Consider the following 17,027-nt stretch of genomic DNA (forward strand, 5'->3'; position numbering starts at 1 on the left):
AGTAGCCATTTATTCTTTACCCTCAGACACTCAGAGTAAATGAAAAGAAAAGAAGCTAGTTTTTTTTTTTTAATGGTTTTAATGAGGCAGCAAACATTATTATTTTCACTAAGTCTCTACTCTGAAGTACACACATTTTTAATATTCTGTGTGACAAAATGGGAAACTTGCATAAAGCTCTTCTGCATGCCAAAGTCTCATGATTGTCTTAAGGACAAGTGTTTGTGCTTATGTTTCCTTTTTTTTTTTTTTAAGATTTTATTTATTTATTTATTTATTTTTGGAAAGAGAGTGAGCACATAGTGGGGAGGGGCAGAGGAAGAGGGAGAGAAGCAGACTTCCCGTGGGGTGCTGCAGATAGGGGGTGCTCTATCCTATGAAGTCCCCGCCCCTGCAAAAATCATGACCTAAGCCAAAATCAAGAGTTGGACACTTAACCAACTGAGCCACCCAGGTACTCCACCTGTGTTTCAGTTGTGAGCTAAACCACTTTTTTCATGGAGTACCATTTTTACTTGGAAGAACAAAGAACAACCGGAAAACAAACTGTGATTATTTAGACTTGGGAATTTGACATTTTTGTGAAAATGAAAAAAGTGAGCCTTGTCACTTCAGGGAAAACAACTGACAGCATTTTTTGCCAGTGATAAAGTTTGAGCTTTTCAAGCAAAAATTAAAAATTTGGAAAACTTGTATCCACTGCCATGAGCATAATATCTTCCTAATACTTAGATTTTCTGATTAGATTGGTGCAGTTACTAACTTGTGATTTAGGATTATGTGTAATGAGTCTAAATTTGGAAGATCTCTATAACTCAATGTACCAATACTTTTCAAATCACTAATATGTGATGTTACAAAATCATGCATCAGATCCATTCCAAGTGAAGAGAATCAATGGATATTAAAGAGATTAGAAAATAGTAAACAATGCCACCTTTTTGAGTAATTATTTTTAAATTTTGTTATTGTTGGTTTTCATTAAAATGTTTATGTTAATAATATGTAAGGGTTTTATTATCTTTAATATTCATTTTAAAAAATATTTTATTTAAAATTTTATTTTATTTAAGTTAATTAATTAACATATAGTGTATTCTTACTTTCAGAGGTAGAGTTCAGTGATTCATCAGTTGCATATAACACCCAGTATTCATTATATCACCAGCCCTCCTTAATGCCTATCACCCAATTACCTCATCTCCCTCCTCGCACCCCCACCCTTGAAGCCAGCTTTCAACTAGCCTCTCATTTATGGCAGTTAGAACCCTGCTCCTTTCTATATGAGGATGTTCCTAGGGAATCGCTGTATTGAACTTGAAGACACAAGACTTCAGGGACTGCAACTTTCACTTGCCTCTCACAACTTCTGTCAGGCATGTAGCTTGTTTCTGATTGTTCAATACAGCACTTTCCATAGAAACTCCTCACATAGAGTTGAGCTACTTTGTAATTCTTATAGGACAGAGGCTAGTTGAAAGTTGGCTTCAAAGCTTACTTACTTCTGAGAGTTGGGCAAAGGTACTGTCCCTCGCAGCTCCACATTCCACCCCAGCAACCCTCAATTTGTTCCTTATAGTTAAGAATCTCATATGGTTTGTCTCCTTCTCTGATTTCATCTTATTTTATTTTTCCCTCACTTCCCCTATGATCGTCTGTTTTGTTTATTAAATTCCATATATGAGTGAAATCATATGATAATTGTTTTTCTCTGATTGACTATTTCACTTAGCATAATACCTTCAGTTCCATCCACATCATTGGAAATGGTAAGATTTCATTTTTTTGATGGCTGGGTAATATTCCATTGTATTAAAAAAATTTTGTTTTTAAGTAATTTCTATACCCAACATGGGGCTTGAACTCATGACCCCAAGATCAAGAGTCACATGCTCCACTGACTGAGCCAATCAGGTGCCCCTAAATACTCATTTTTATTTCTAATAAAGTCCTGGTTTCTAATACAGTTTTCATTCAAAATCATGTAACAGGTACAGTTTTTACCTCCATCAATAAAGAATAGAGATGTAGAGATGAGTAGAGATGTAAAGAAATTCGTTCAAGATCATCCTTTTAATAATTGACAGAGCAGGGACACCTGGATGGCTCAGTGGTTGAGCGTCTGCCTTTGGCTCAGGGTGTGATCCCAGGGTCTGTGATCAAGTTCCGCATCAGGCTCCTTTTGGGGAGCCTGCTTCTCCCTCTGCCTATGTCTCTGCCTCTGTGTGTTTGTGTGTGTGTCATGAAAAAGTAAATAAAACCTTTTTTTAAAATGTACCAAATTCTTATTTAAAAAAATAATAATTGGGTAGCCCCGGTGGTGCAGCGGTTTAGTGCCGCCTGCAGCCCAGGGCATGATCCTGGAGACCCTGGATCGAGTCCCACGTCAGGCTCTCTGCATGGAGCCTGCTTCTCCCTCTGCCTTTGTCTCTGCCTCTCTCTCTCTCTGTCTCTATGAGTAAATAAATAAAATCTTTAAAAAAAATAAATAAAAAATAAAAAAATAATAATTGACAGAGTAGGGACTAAAACCTTGGTCTCGTGCTGTAGAATTGGTGCTCTTAATTTTCATGACTCAGTATTTTTAAAGTGTGGTCCACAGAGTGTTTGTCCCAGTCACCTAAGTATGTTTAAGCAAAGATTCCAGGTTTGTGGTCTCCAGCCTAGTCCCACTGAATGCGTATCATAGGTACTATGCAGGTGTGTATTTGAATGCAAGACTTGTATTTTAAATATACTCCCAGGCAGTTCTTAAAATCACTAAAGTTAGGGAAATCCTGCAGTATGTTATGCTCCATTTGAGCCAAAAGAGGAAAGACAAAGGGAATTTCCTATGAGAAAAATAACTTCACAAAGGCATGGAAGGAGGAATAAACAGGGTGTTGTGTGAGTTTATGTGATTATAACTGAGGGTTTACCGTAGAGTATTGAAGTCAAAGTTGTCTTACCAGGGATTAGTAATCTAAAGGAAGAATTTAATCTTCTTAAAATAAATTTTTTATGCTTTCTAAACAAATTATTTATTAAACCAGGTAATACTACATTTTGTACAATACTGAAAGGAAGAAAAGATATGCAGCGGAAAATCAAAGTTCTCCTTTGCGTCTTTTTCCCTCTGCTACGCAGGATCTTATTGTAGGGCCACGTGTTGTTAGCAGTTTCTTGTGTATCTTTCTAGATATAATCTTCTCAACACAGATGGTAGCATACAATACATAATGTTTTACATTTTGTTTTTTACAACTTAATAGTAGTCTTTGAGATTGTTCTCTGTTACTGTATAATCATTGTGATTTGAGATTTTTAACAAAATTACATAATGGTGGATAGTTAGGATATTTCCAGGGTTTTGTACTAGGAGAACAAAGCCACATTGGGTATCATTTCACATAATATCTATGAAGAGCTTATTCATTTTAAATTATCAGATAATATCAAATGACTCCATGGAGGTTAGATTTACAAATTACATTGAGCAGCAAAGCTTATTATAATAGCATATTTTCACATGTTCTGGTGAACATTAAAAAGTTTTTGCCAGTCTAACAGGTGAAAATTCTATTTTATATTTCTCTTATGAATAGACCAGAACATTTTTTTAAGAACAGTCTTATTTTTTTTAAAGATTTTTATTTATTTATTTATTCATAGAGACACAGAGAGAGAGAGAGAGAGAGAGGCAGAGACACAGGCAGAGGGGGAAGCAGGCTCCATTGCAGGGAGCCCAACGGGGACTCGATCCCAGGTCTCCAGGATCACACCCCAGGCTGCAGACAGCGCTAAACCGCTGCGCCACGGGGGCTGCCCAGAACATCTTATTTTTGAGTCATTTTAAAATTTTAAGTGAAAATTCATGCGCTTTGTCCATTCTTCCATTGGATCATGGGGTTTTTTCTTAGTTATTTGTAGAACTCTTTCTATATTAAACTAATTCCTTTTCCATATGAATTACTTCCTTGAATATTCTGTCCAAAATGTAAGGACTGCTGTTGCCTCTGTTTTACTGACAATGCAGGTCTAGAAAGATTATTTTGCTTTATTTTCATAGATAATAATTGGTGGTCAGGAATGCACCATAGGCAGTTTGATTCATCATTTTTACCCTCTGTTCTTCTAAGTACTTTGCAACAGATAATAGCATGTGTTCTGAACACATGGAAATTCCTCAATTATTTACCATTTATATACTACTGTGTTAGGAATAATAGAGATGAAGATGATATCTTTACTAATTTAATATATTTATTGAATATAATCAATAAAATAAGTCTAGTTGGAGTTTAAGAGAAAATGGAAGACAGAGTAAAACCTACCATAATAGATACAACATGCTCTCAGAAGTTGAAAATTTGTAGCAATTGGATAAATGCTTTAAAAGTATAAAAACAAAGGGGAAAAAAAAGCATGAAAAGAAAAATGTAAAAACAAATTAAACCAGTATTTCTAAATTAGGCATTTGAAACAGAACTGGGCTATAGCTCAAGTTACGGAAAGACATTAGAGCCAGAGTTTGAAGATGAGAACTGGAAAGGGGGAATGGCCTGAGCAAAGGCCAGAATCAGTAGGAGCTGTGTGATAGTGAGTAATGGGAGAGAAGAGTGCTAAGTTAAGGCCATTACCTGGAAAACCTTGAACATCAGATTAAGTTCCTGGAAACAAAAGAGGTTTGGAATAGGAAAAAAATATGATTCCCTGTACTTTAGAAGAACCGGTCTGGGACTGTTCAGACCTTAAGAGGGTGGAAGAGATTTAAGAAGTCAGACATAAGCAGTGGACAGCTTTATCAAAAGCTAAAATCAGTTTTAGAAGCCAGAATGCAAGACATTAATGATAATTGGGTAATGCTTTTTAAATTTTTACACAGTAACTTATTACACCTCACAGAATCTTGAATTGGAAAGCTTTATCTATAAGGCATTATTAAATTTCCTTTTTATCTTTTAAAAATAAAACAGATTATTTTGCACAGTATCTTCCTCAAAAGACACTGCGTTAGACCAGAAGACTTGAAGATGTAGTTTGGGGGCTCTCATTTTCTTCTCCTTTAGAAATAAAGCCAACCTAGAATCACAACTATGCTTCAACATCAAAGCCTTTAATACTGTCTTGACCTATCTTAGCCTTATTGATATTGCTGCTATCGCACTGTGTTGACTTTCCTTCAGTCTGCCTCCTTTCTTAGAGGAAGTTTTAAGTGGCTTGGGTGCTATATATTGTGTCACCTTTTCCTCTTCCCTCAGTAGGGGTCTTCGTCTATTCCTGCTGCCCTTTGTAACCATAGCAACTGACAGCTGTACTAGAGGGAGCTGTGTTCAGCTTAGGGCCAAATAGGAGGAGGGAAGGAAGGAAAGAACAAATCTTATTGGGCAGTTAGTTAGTTCCTTCCTTATTTCAGAGAAGGGCTACAAGAAGAGTCTTAAAAACATGGGACTATCTCATTGATGAATTCTGTTCAATTTTAGTACTATGCTAAGTGCTGGTAGTAAGTATGCTGGATACTGGTCTCTCCAGCCTGTGTGGGAGATCTCAACAGGGGTTATGCAGGAACCCTCCTATGGAACCAAGTTGCAGTTTATAAGGCCTATGTACCTGACACACTGAGATTGTAACTATGTGTGTAAAGCTATTTTTTGCATATCTTAAACAATTCTGATTTTCTTTTTAAGGGAATATTGGGGTTATATGTCTAAACTTCATATTTTTTACTTCCAGTTATCTTTTCCTGAATATTTATTTACTATTTTTAAAATATCATTAATAATTTTGATCGGGTAATCCATGTATATAGTACAACATTCAAAAGGTAAAAAAGAATACACTATGGTATCCCACTTCCCTATTTCCCTCTCCGGAGGAGAATTTTTCATGTATCTTTCCAGAGATATGTTATGCCCATATGCATACATGCATGTGTGTGTATCTTTTTTTCTCCCCAAAGGACAGTCTCTTTTCTACCTCATTTTTTTCCCTACTTCATAGTACACCTTGGCAATTGTTCTATATCAGATCAAAGAGAGCTGCCTCATTCTTTTAAGTAACTGAGAAGGACCTTAGAAAGCACCTAATCTGAGTTACCCATTTTTTAAAGGAAAAATTTGAATCCTAAGGACATTAAGTAAATAACTGGTTAGGTTTCTGTTTTGGAATAAACTGGCTCTGCATTGATATATAGGTGACTTTTTTCTTTTTTTTTTGGATAAGTTTTGTTTGCAAAGCAGGTTAAGTTTATAGCAAAATTGATTGGAAGATACAGAGAGTCCCTCCTAAATGCACACATGCATAGCCTCTCTCATTATCAACATCCCCCACCAGAGTGATCCATTTGTTACGGTTGACAGACCTGCATTGACAAGTCATTAAGCCTGTGGCTTACAGTTTGCTACTGGTGTAGTACATTCTATGGGTTTTAACAAATGTATAATGAAGGGCGTCTGGGTAGCTCAGTTGGTTAAGCATCCACCTGTTGGTTTTGGCTCAGGTCATGACCTCAGGATTGTGAGATCTAGTCCTGTATCAGGCTCCATACTCAGCAGAGACTCTGCTTCCCCTCTCCCTCTCCCGATGCCCCTCCCCCTTCTTCTTCTTCTTCTTCTTCCTCTTCTTCCTCCTCCTCTTCTTCTTCTTCTTCTTCTTCTTCTTCTTTTCTCTCTCTCTCTCTCAAATAAATATTTTTTAAAAAAACCAAACGTATAATGATGTGTATCCAACAGCATAGTATCCTACTGAGAAGTTACATTGCCCTAAAAATTCTCTCTGTTCTGCCTATTCATCCCTCCTTCCCTGCCAATTCCTGGCAACCATTGGTCTCTTTTTTTTTTTTTTAAGATTTTTTTTTTTTTAATTTATTCAGAGAGACAGAGAGAGAGAGGCAGAGTCAGGCGGAGGGAGAAGCAGGCTCCACACAGGGAGCCCGACGTGGGACTCGATTCTGGGTCTCCAGGATCAGGCCCTGGGCCGAAGGCGGCGCTAAACTGCTGAGCCACCCGGGCTGCCCACCATTGGTCTTTGTACTGTCTCCATAGTGTGCCTTTTCCTGAATGCCATGTAGTTGGAATCATACAGTATGTAACATTTTCAGATTACTTCTTTCATTTAATAATTTGCATTTAAGTTCCCCTCTGTGTCTTTTCATGGTGTGGACATCTCAGTTCTTCTTAGCACTCAATAGTACTTCATTGTTTGGATGTACCACCGTTGATTTATACGCTCAGCTACTAACAGACATCTTGATTGTTTCCACGTTTTGTCAGTTTTGTCAATTATCTCTGAAGCTGCTCTAAACATCTGTGTGCAAGTTTTTGTGTGGACATTAATTTCCAGGTCTTTTGAGTAAATACCAATGAATGTGATTGCTGGACTGTACAGTACAAGTATGTTTAGTTCTCTAATAAACTGCCAAATTGTCTTCCAAAGTAGCTGTACCGTTTTTGCATTACTACCAGCAGTGAACAAGAGTTCCTCTTGCTCCACATCCTCATCAGCATTTGATGTTGTCAGTGTTTGGGATTTTGGCCTTTCTAATAGGTGTATGTATAGTGGTTTCTCATTTTAATTCGTATTTCTCTGATGACAAGGATGTGGGACATCTTTTCATATGCTTATTTGCCATCTGTACATCTTCTTTGATGAGGCATCTATTAGGTCTTTGGCCCATTTTTTAATTGGTTGGTTTGTTTTCTTATTGCTGGATTTAAGAATTCTTCATATATTGTGGATAACAGTCCTTTATCTGATGTCTTTTGCAGATATTTCCTCCTAGTCTGTGGCTTGTCTTTTCATTCTCTTGTGATATTTGGTGGATTTTGGGGGGGGGGGGTTAAACTAATCTCTGCCCCCAACATAGGACTCCAACTCAACCCCAAGATCAAGAGTCACATGCTCTACCAACTCAGCCCACCAGGCACCCTTGAGACATGTTTTTTAAAATATTTTTTTAATCAGACCTTTTATTTTTTACTTGGATCTTGGTCCATCTTTGGGTTTATGGTTTTTACCATTCTTACACTTCAGATGTTTACATGTTTAGATGTTTCTGGAAATACTTTATGTAGGTGGTAAAATGATTCTTAGAACCATTTTAAGCATCCATACTTCTGACAATACCTCTGTGACATTTGATAAGGTGGAGTCCAACCATTTTGATATACTTTGTTTATATTGCATGTTTTATTTGGTTTGAAATAACTAAATTTAATTTTTTTTTCTTTTTCCCTTTGTAAAGACCTTTAAATGTTAGGCTTTTAAATCTGCTGTTCAGATCATAAGATCATTGTTCTATCTCTTTACTTTCAACTGCTGTGTCTAGCTCCTCCTTTCTTTTACTTAGGTTTTTGTTTTTTATTTTGTGGTTTGGGGGGGGTTGCTGTTTGTTTGTTTGTTTTAATCTCTTATATATGTTTGAGCATGGGCTCTTTCCCCCTCACCCCTAATGTGTTACTTTTTAAAATGGAACAACAGAGGCCTTCATTTCTTGTGTGCTTGACAATTATAATTTATTTCCCTTTCTCATGCACAAATGCATTACCACAGGGAGTTTCATAATTTAAATCCATTGACATGAGACCACATGATATACCATTTGGCCCATGCAATAAAGAGAAGCAACATTTTTTTCATATAATCATGTTTGTGTAAATTATGTTATGCATTGGTAGGTGAGTTATGATCGGTAACATGGTTATTATTACATATGGTGGTAAGGATTCTGTGAGGGAGTTTTCATATTTCTTTTCTCTCTTTCTTCTCTACCCTTAAACATATATACTCTTCTTTGCACTGTAGCCATATAGCAATCCTGTCGGATAAAAACAACTATTTAATTTTGCTGGTACACTGCAAAGAGCTGAAACATATTTTGTGTTTTATATATATGTCATGTTAGTGTGTATGTTTGTGTCCTGTGTAATTTTAGATGTAGACCCTTTGCAGCCATTTGCTTGAGGATGTGGTTTAATGAATTTAATTGGTACAATGGAACACACCAAAAGTCTGCAGCAGAAAATCAAAACTAGTTTTAACCATTTGGTTTCAGAATAGCTAGTCAGGAAAGCTTCTTCTCAAGGATCTTTGTGTGGGTAAGGACCTTTCAGGATCAGTGAATTTCTGCTCCTCAGTGGAACAGTAGAGTGTACTAGGGAAATCTGATGGGCTTTTGATCATCTTGGATGAAAACAAAGAAGACTGTTTTCATTTCTTGTCTCTCATTGCAGGGCATTTGTCGATAACTTAGTTTAACCTACAAGTCCCTGTTGGTGTATCCATTTACTAAACTGAAAGATGGAGAGATGGGCACTAGAAGACAAAGTTGCTTCTGATTCATCTCTTGATATTAAATGTATGCTGATGGTTAGACACACCAATTAATTTTTAAAGACTTTCAGGGGAGGATAACTATTCTTCAGTTCTCTTGCTTGGATGAATTGAGTAAAATGATATCTTTAGTTATAAGAGGAGATCTATAATTCCTTGTTCTCTTAAATCATTCATATACATGTCAGCCACCACTACACCAAAAAGTTATCTTTTCTTTTGCTTAGAGATGAAGATGACATCAATGATGTGACTTCCATGGCAGGAGTCAACCTCAGTGAAGAAAATGCCTGCATCTTAGCAACAAATTCTGAATTGGTTGGCACACTTGTACAATCATGTAAAGATGAACCATTTCTTTTCATTGGAGCTCTGCAAAAGAGAATTTTAGACATTGGTAAGTGCAGACTTAAGATTATTGACCTAAGAGGACGGTCTGTTCCAGGGAAAGTGTTATCAAAAGAGGCAGCCTGAGTTGGTTTTCCTGAAACTCTGGGGCTTAAATAAGGCTCTGGAAATAATTGGGATTTCATGGGTATTACAGAAAGAAGTATTTCATTTTAAAAACTATTAACATAACAAATCATAACTTATGGTTTCTGGTTTAGATAATAGAAGTTAATATTTTACTTATATTTCTTAGTGGGAGAAAGATGTATATATTTTTCATGCAATGTATATATGATATACTATTTTTTTCTGTCCTGTTCCTTTCTTGGTTGGACTACACATATTTGTATACGTTAAAAATTCATGTTTATGAATTCTAGAAACTGCCAAGTACTATGAAATATAGAAATAGTCCCTTTTTACCTTCTCTCAACTCTGAAATTCAAACTCATCCTTACCTTAAAAGAACTAAATTAAAATATCGGATTTCTCCCTAGGTCCCCAAGTAGTTACTCAGTAGCTGCAGTATGTAGAAGGAAATGGGAGAGTATACTCCAGTTTTGTTCTGGAACCATACAGCTTTTTTGTTGTTATTTAATACCAAACTTGCAGTAACATGAAAGACTACATTCTTCCCCGATTGACTGAAAAACAAGACAGTTTGAAGAAAGATTATTGCATGTAAATGATCTAATTTCATGGTCCTAACCCTGGGACTTCTTGGAGTACCTTCTTCATCACTCATATCAAATTTGGGAGGTCAATACTTGTGACCTTTGAGTATACTTTAGTAAGGATCTTTATATTTTATATTGAAGCCCTATCTCAAAAATGTGAAGGTTTCTGATTTCTGATTTACACCCATAGTATTTTTAAGGACTACAAAGTATATTACTATTACATATTTGAAATCTGTTTCACAAAATAATAAAATGTTTGAGCTCCTACTATGTACTATACAGATTATCATTTTTTTCCTTTAAGATTTATTTATTTATTCATGAGAGACACAGAGAGAGAGACAGAGGCACAGGCAGAGGGAGAAGCAGGCTTCTCTCAGGAGCCCAAAGAGAGAGAGAGAGAGGCGGAGGCACAGGCAGAGGGAGAAGCAGGTTTCTCGCAGGGAGCCCCATGCGGGACTTGATCCCGGATCCAGGGATCATGCCCTGAGCCGAAGGCAGACGCCCAACCGCTGAGCCACCCAGGCATCCTTTTTTTTTTCCTTTTCTTTTTTTTTTTTAATTTTTTATTTATTTATAATAGTCACAGAGAGAGAGAGAGAGGCAGAGACACAGGCAGAGGGAGAAGCAGGCTCCATGCACCAGGAGCCCGACGTGGGATTCGATCCCAGGTCTCCAGGATCGCGCCCTGGGCCAAAGGCAGGCGCTAAACTGCTGCGCCACCCAGGGTTCCCTTTTTTTCCATTTCTGATGTAACTTGGGTATCTGTTACCGTTCTTTTTAAGATTTATTTATTTGAGAGCACATGCAAGTGAGAGTGTGTGGAGAGGGTCAGAGAGAGAATCTCAAGCCGACTGTACTGAGACCAACAATGGGGCTTGAGATCATGACCTGACCCAAAATCGGTTGTTGGACAGTCAACGGACTGAGCCACCCAGGAGTCCCTCTGTTATCTTTCTCTTTTTTTTATGAAAAACTAAAATTTACAAGCAGTCCAAAAGAATAGGAATTCAGAGGAGCTGATGATAAAATATTTGCTGTTTGTTTGCATTTTGTTTGACTTTTCTCCCAGCCCTTCCCTCTTCACTCCTTTGCCTTCTTTCCTCCATCTCTCTCTTATTCTCTTTCAGTTTCTTCTTTGCATATGTATTGTGTACTATACAGGAGCCAATTCCTTAATTTTGGTACAAGCATGATACTTTCCTGTGATGGTTTGAAAAACTCCTGGTATTGACTCAATGTAACCATATAATTATCTAGAGTTTTGGTAGAGTAGAAGTAGATACTTAACTTTTTATCAGTTCCCAACCCCCTGACAAATTTTATTTCTAGCTTGACTTAAACTTTGTTTCTATGATAGGAAAGTTTTTAGCACTAAAAGAACAGTCTGATCATTTAGGACAGGGATGGGCAACTTTTTTCTACAAAGGGCCAGATAGTAAAGATTTACCACTTTGTGGATCATGTGGTTTGTGTCATTACTGCTCAACTCCATTATACTGCAAAGGCAGCCATAGAGAATACATAAACGAATAGGCAAGACTGTATTCCTATCAAACTTTATACATAAAAAGAGACCAAATTTAGTTTGCCAACCTCTGCTTTCAAGGAGGATTCTGGGTGTAACTACTTGGTGTTTTCAGTCCTTAATAATTAAGCACAAATTTATCATTTAATATAATGGAAAATTGCAAAACTTCCTCTGAATTACCTGTGCTTTTTAAAAAACAAACTATAGAGTGAATAGAGTTAAGTATTTCTAAGAATGTTTTCCATTTATAGTAAAATTTCATCTTTACAGAACAGCTCAGAACCAGGACTATTCCTTAATAACAGAAACTATAAATTAACCCGAAGAAATCTGGGGCAAAAATTTTTCTATTTGAATAATATTGGTGGGGATCCCTGGGTGGCTCAGCAGTTTAGTGCCTGACATTGGCTCAGGGGATGATCCTGGAGTCCCAGGATCGAGTCCCGCATCGGGCTCCCTGCATGGAGTCTGCTTCTCCCTCTGCCTGTGTTGTGTCTCTGCCTCTCTCTCTCTCTCTGTCTCTCATGAATGAATGAATGAATGAATGAATGAATGAATGAATGAATAAGTAAACAAATAAATTCTCTCATGAATAAATAAATAAATAACTTGTAAAAATCTTTGAATAATATTGGAGAATAAATATGCCAGTGTTCTTCCTTTTTTGCTAATTACCTAAATTAAATTACACAGACGTTTTATAAAATCACATAACAAGCTCAAAAGCGCCAACTAGATTTTATTCATCAGTTGACTTGACTTATAGTGGCCTTCCTCTATCCAGACAGGTCTCTCTTTTCAAGGGAGTTTGCAGCTTTGGGAGGGATGCACGAGGAAGAGTGGGAGAGGAAGGGGACTTCATGTTGGCAGCCAGATCGACTGAATCCACCCTGCTGATCAGTGCAGTGACAGGTGTCACAGCCAGATAGCCCTCACATCCTATAGCCTACACTTTGAAGTTTATCATTCATTATGGAATAATGTCAAAGAATGTATTTAAGATTTGTGGGCTTATAATTAAAGCTTATTTTTGCTATACTGATTCCATTTTGATGAGTATATGAGTATGTTTCAGATGAGAGTGCAAAAGCAAATTGATATGTTTGTTTAAAATAAGCACAATAGTACTATTAAAAATCTCATTTAAATTAGATGACACAATTCATTATATCTTTAGATTTAGGTCTCTGTTGATACAGGTGGTTTTACTGAGCTGAGGAATTACTATTTAAATACTGATAAGGTTGCTTTATAAATGAGCTTCTGCCTTTGGGTATGTGGCCCAAGTTGTTTTCCTGAGTCTTTCTTCCTAGTTAACTGAAAGAAGAGTAGAAGTTTGGTTTATCTATGAAGGGAGATACAGTGAAATAGAATTTATTAAAATGAATGAGTGAAATGATGAAGCTTTGACCCCATTTCAACTTGTAAATTAATTACCAGGTCAATTTATCAGAACATGAGTTAGTGCAAAATAAGCATGATTGGTAATGGACAAAAGGAGTGTAGGCATGTCTTGTAGACAAGGCAGTAGCAGACCCACAGTCTCAATTCATTGAAATAAATGTCATAAATTGTTAACAGTGTCAAACAGGGCAAAATGTAATTTTCTATTTTTTTTTAATTACTAAAATTAACAGAATACGGCACTAATTTCTGCAGTTACCATTTTCCTCCCTGAACACTAGACTTGATTTGTGTTCTTATTAACTTTGTCCTATAAATGACCTTGCAAGGAGAATGATTCTAGAGGCTAAGTGAAACAATGTCTATATTTTCTGAGGCTTCAGGCTAGGTTTTATTAATGTAATGTCTAAGATCTTTGAAGTTGTGACTTTACCAGGAAAATCATAATCTCCAAACCTTTATTCATAATGGGTATGACTTCCAGGGGGAACAGAATACCTGCTGTGCTAATTATTTCAATTATCAGCCACTACTAAAACACGTAATGGATTTTCTCTGCTTCTACAGGTAAAAAGCATGACATTACAGAACTTAACTCTGATGCTGTGAACTTGATCTCCCATGCAACACAGGAGCGATTACGAGGCCTTCTAGAAAAACTGACTACAATTGCTCAGCATCGAATGACAACTTACAAGGTAAAGGAAATCGTTAAAGAAGTACAAACTCTTTCTTCTTTGTCATGTTAAAGGTAGTTTTTTGGTATGGATGCATATTTGAAGTATATGTTTAAAGAAAATGGTTGAGACATAGTCCATATTGGTAGACAAGAGTTTCACTCCTAATTTGCCTGATTTAGATATGCTTACATGACAAAATTAACATAGAGTTTAAAATTGTACCCAAAGGTTCTGTGTCAGCGTAGATTGAAATACGCATCTGTTCTGCCTGAGACTTCTATAGCTTTTGATTGGGAAGGAGAATATATTAGAATAGAATGTTGGATAGCTTTGTTCTCTTCAGTGCTCTGTACTCTGCTAGCATTGTTGTCCTTTTTAATAAATTAAATAATTGTATTGAGTGCTAATGGTCGGGCTGCTCACTATCATTATTGGCTGCTTTTTAAACAAATTAAATGCAAGGATAGCCTGTCTTGTCTCTAGTAGTATGAACCAAATCACTTGCCATCATTAAGATGAAAGCACTTGATTTATCTGTATTATGGTTTTAGTGGAGAGCGAATTTATTAGGTGATGAAAAAGAAAAAGATAACCTTTTCCCCCTATACCAAGAAATGTTGATAGCTAGATCAAATATTGTGCAGTGTGGTATGTGGATAACCTTATAAGGTTTTGAGTTTGTGAGAGTGGTCATTGTCACGATGTCCTAGCCATAGGTTAAAAGGAACTCAGGGAAATAGCAGCTACTGTATCACTCATAAGTTCCCTGGAGGAATCATTCTATTTTCTCTCCTTTCTGCTTTATTTTGAACTTTGGAAGAACTATTGATAGTTGCTTATAGGTCTTTGCTTGTATAAATCTTCATAAGAATATGCAGGACCAACTTAAATGAGTGATCATCAGGAGAAAAAGCTATGGGGGAAAAACAGTATCAATAGTTCTTTTTGTGTGTTTTCAGAAAGAGTCCATTTCTTCTAGGTCCTGTTTTGTTAGCATACAGTTGTTTATAGTGTTTTCTTCAAAAATCTTTTTATTTCTGTAAGATCAGCAGTAATGATCCCACTTTCATTTTTTACTTCAGTTCCTTAAAGTATAAAAGTAGGTTACTGATTTGAGATCTTCCTTTTTTAATGTAAGCATTTACTGCTATAAATTTCCCTCTGAGCACTGCTTTCACTGCATTCTGTAAGTTTTGGTACATGTGTTTTTCTTTTCATTTATTTCTAAGTATTTTCTAATTTCCTTTGAGATTTCTTTGATCCTTTGGTTGTTTGAAAGTATGTTGTTTAGTTTCCACATATTTGTGAAATTTCCAATTTCTCTTTTATTGTTGATTTCTAGCTTCATTCCATATGGGCAGAGTAGATTCTTTTGTGATTTGATCAATTTAAATTTATATAGGCTTGTTTTGTGGCCTAATGTATGATCTCAGAGAATGTTCAGCCGGCGTTGGTGGTATAGTGGTGAGCATAGCTGCCTTTCAGAGAATGTTCAACGTACACTTAAGCAGAATGTGTATTCTGCTATTGTTAACTGGAATAAAAGTTCATAAAAGTCTGGTAGATCTAGTTGGGTTATAATGTTAGGTCCTCTATTTCCTTCTTGATCTGTCTAGAAGAGATATTGAAGACATTTGAACTGTTGTTGTAGAACTATTTCTCTTTTTAGTTCTCTCAATGTTCACTTCATATGTTTGGGGGTGCTATTGTCTGGTATGTATATCTTCCTGGTGAATTGACTCTTGTCAATATATCATGCCCTTGCTTATCTCTCTATCTCTTTTAAAGATTTATTTCTTTAAGAGATAGAGAGTGTATGCCAGTGTCAGAGGAAAAGCAGAGGGAAGGAGAAGGAAACAATCTCAAGCAGACTTTCCGCTTAGCACAGAGCCCACCACAGGGCTCCATTACATGACCCTGAGATCATGACTGGAGTGGTAATCAAGAGTTGGACACTTAACCAACTAAGCTACCCAGGCGCCCTTGTGTATCTCTATCTCTTTTAACAATTTGACTTAAAGTTTATTTTACCTGATATTAATGTAGCCATTTCTATTTTCCTTGATTATTTGCATGAAATTTTTTTTCTATCCTTCACTTCCAGTTTATTCATGACTTTTCATCCAAAGTGAATCTCTTGTAGACTTATAGTTGATCAAGTCTTTTATGCATTCTGTTAGTCTCTACCTTTTGAGTGGGCAGTTTAATCCATTTACATGTAAAGTGATTATTGATAAGGGGAAAGTGCTATTTCACCATTTTTCTATATGCTTTGTAGCTTTTCTCCCCCCCTCCCCCCACTTCTGTTATTACTGCCTTTTTGGTTTCATTTTTATTGTTGTTACGTACTATTTGGGTCCCCTTCTCATTTCCTTTTGTGTATACTTTTTTAGATATTTTATTGGTGGTTACTTTGGGGATCACAATTAACATCCTAAATTTGTAATAATCTAGTTTGACTCAAAATCAGTTTGCCTTCAGTATTGGGATGTGGGGAAATTTTTTTTTAACTTTTTACTGTAACTTTTTAAAAGTCTTTAAAATTTTTCAAACCTGAATTCTCCCCTATTTCTACCTCAATTGCCATGTATTTTCAAAGATAAATGAGTGAACTTTTATTTACAATGGGCAGTTTCTATGTAAAATGTAACTGTACAATTTAGTATGAAAGAGAATTTTTCCAAGTAGGGTTTACTATTATGAGTGTCATCCAAATCTCAGATGGAATTCTTCTGTTGTATATCAATAGCATATGTTCTAAGGATTTAGTTGCCCTAGGCAAAATGATACATAGTATCTACCCCACCTGGAACCTCAGTAACTTAACTTAAAAGCTAACACTTCCTTAACTTTTTTGTCTGTACACTGCCTATCTTGATTGATTTTCCCCAGTCTGCCTTTCCCCACTCATTCCTTAATACAGTTAATACCACTGTCTGAATTTGTAGCTACATTATTATCCTTCTTTAAACAAATAAATAATCATTTAGTTATATTTGGATATAGTTCAAAATTATACTTATTTTGTAGGCT

At 36.2% G+C, this 17,027-nt stretch overlaps 1 protein-coding gene across 1 annotated transcript in view; it reads left to right on the top strand.

The window, feature by feature from the left end:
- Positions 1 to 17,027, top strand: part of TAF4B (TATA-box binding protein associated factor 4b) — a 125,570-nt gene that overhangs the window by 55,458 nt on the left and 53,085 nt on the right. The window contains exons 10-11 of the mRNA XM_072829100.1: positions 9,537 to 9,706; positions 13,882 to 14,012. Of these exons, the coding sequence (XP_072685201.1) occupies positions 9,537 to 9,706; positions 13,882 to 14,012 (301 nt within the window). The remainder of the gene's footprint in view (positions 1 to 9,536; positions 9,707 to 13,881; positions 14,013 to 17,027) is intronic.

Source organism: Canis lupus, chromosome 6 (assembly GCF_048164855.1).
Source record: "Canis lupus baileyi chromosome 6, mCanLup2.hap1, whole genome shotgun sequence".
Lineage (NCBI taxonomy): Eukaryota > Metazoa > Chordata > Mammalia > Carnivora > Canidae > Canis > Canis lupus.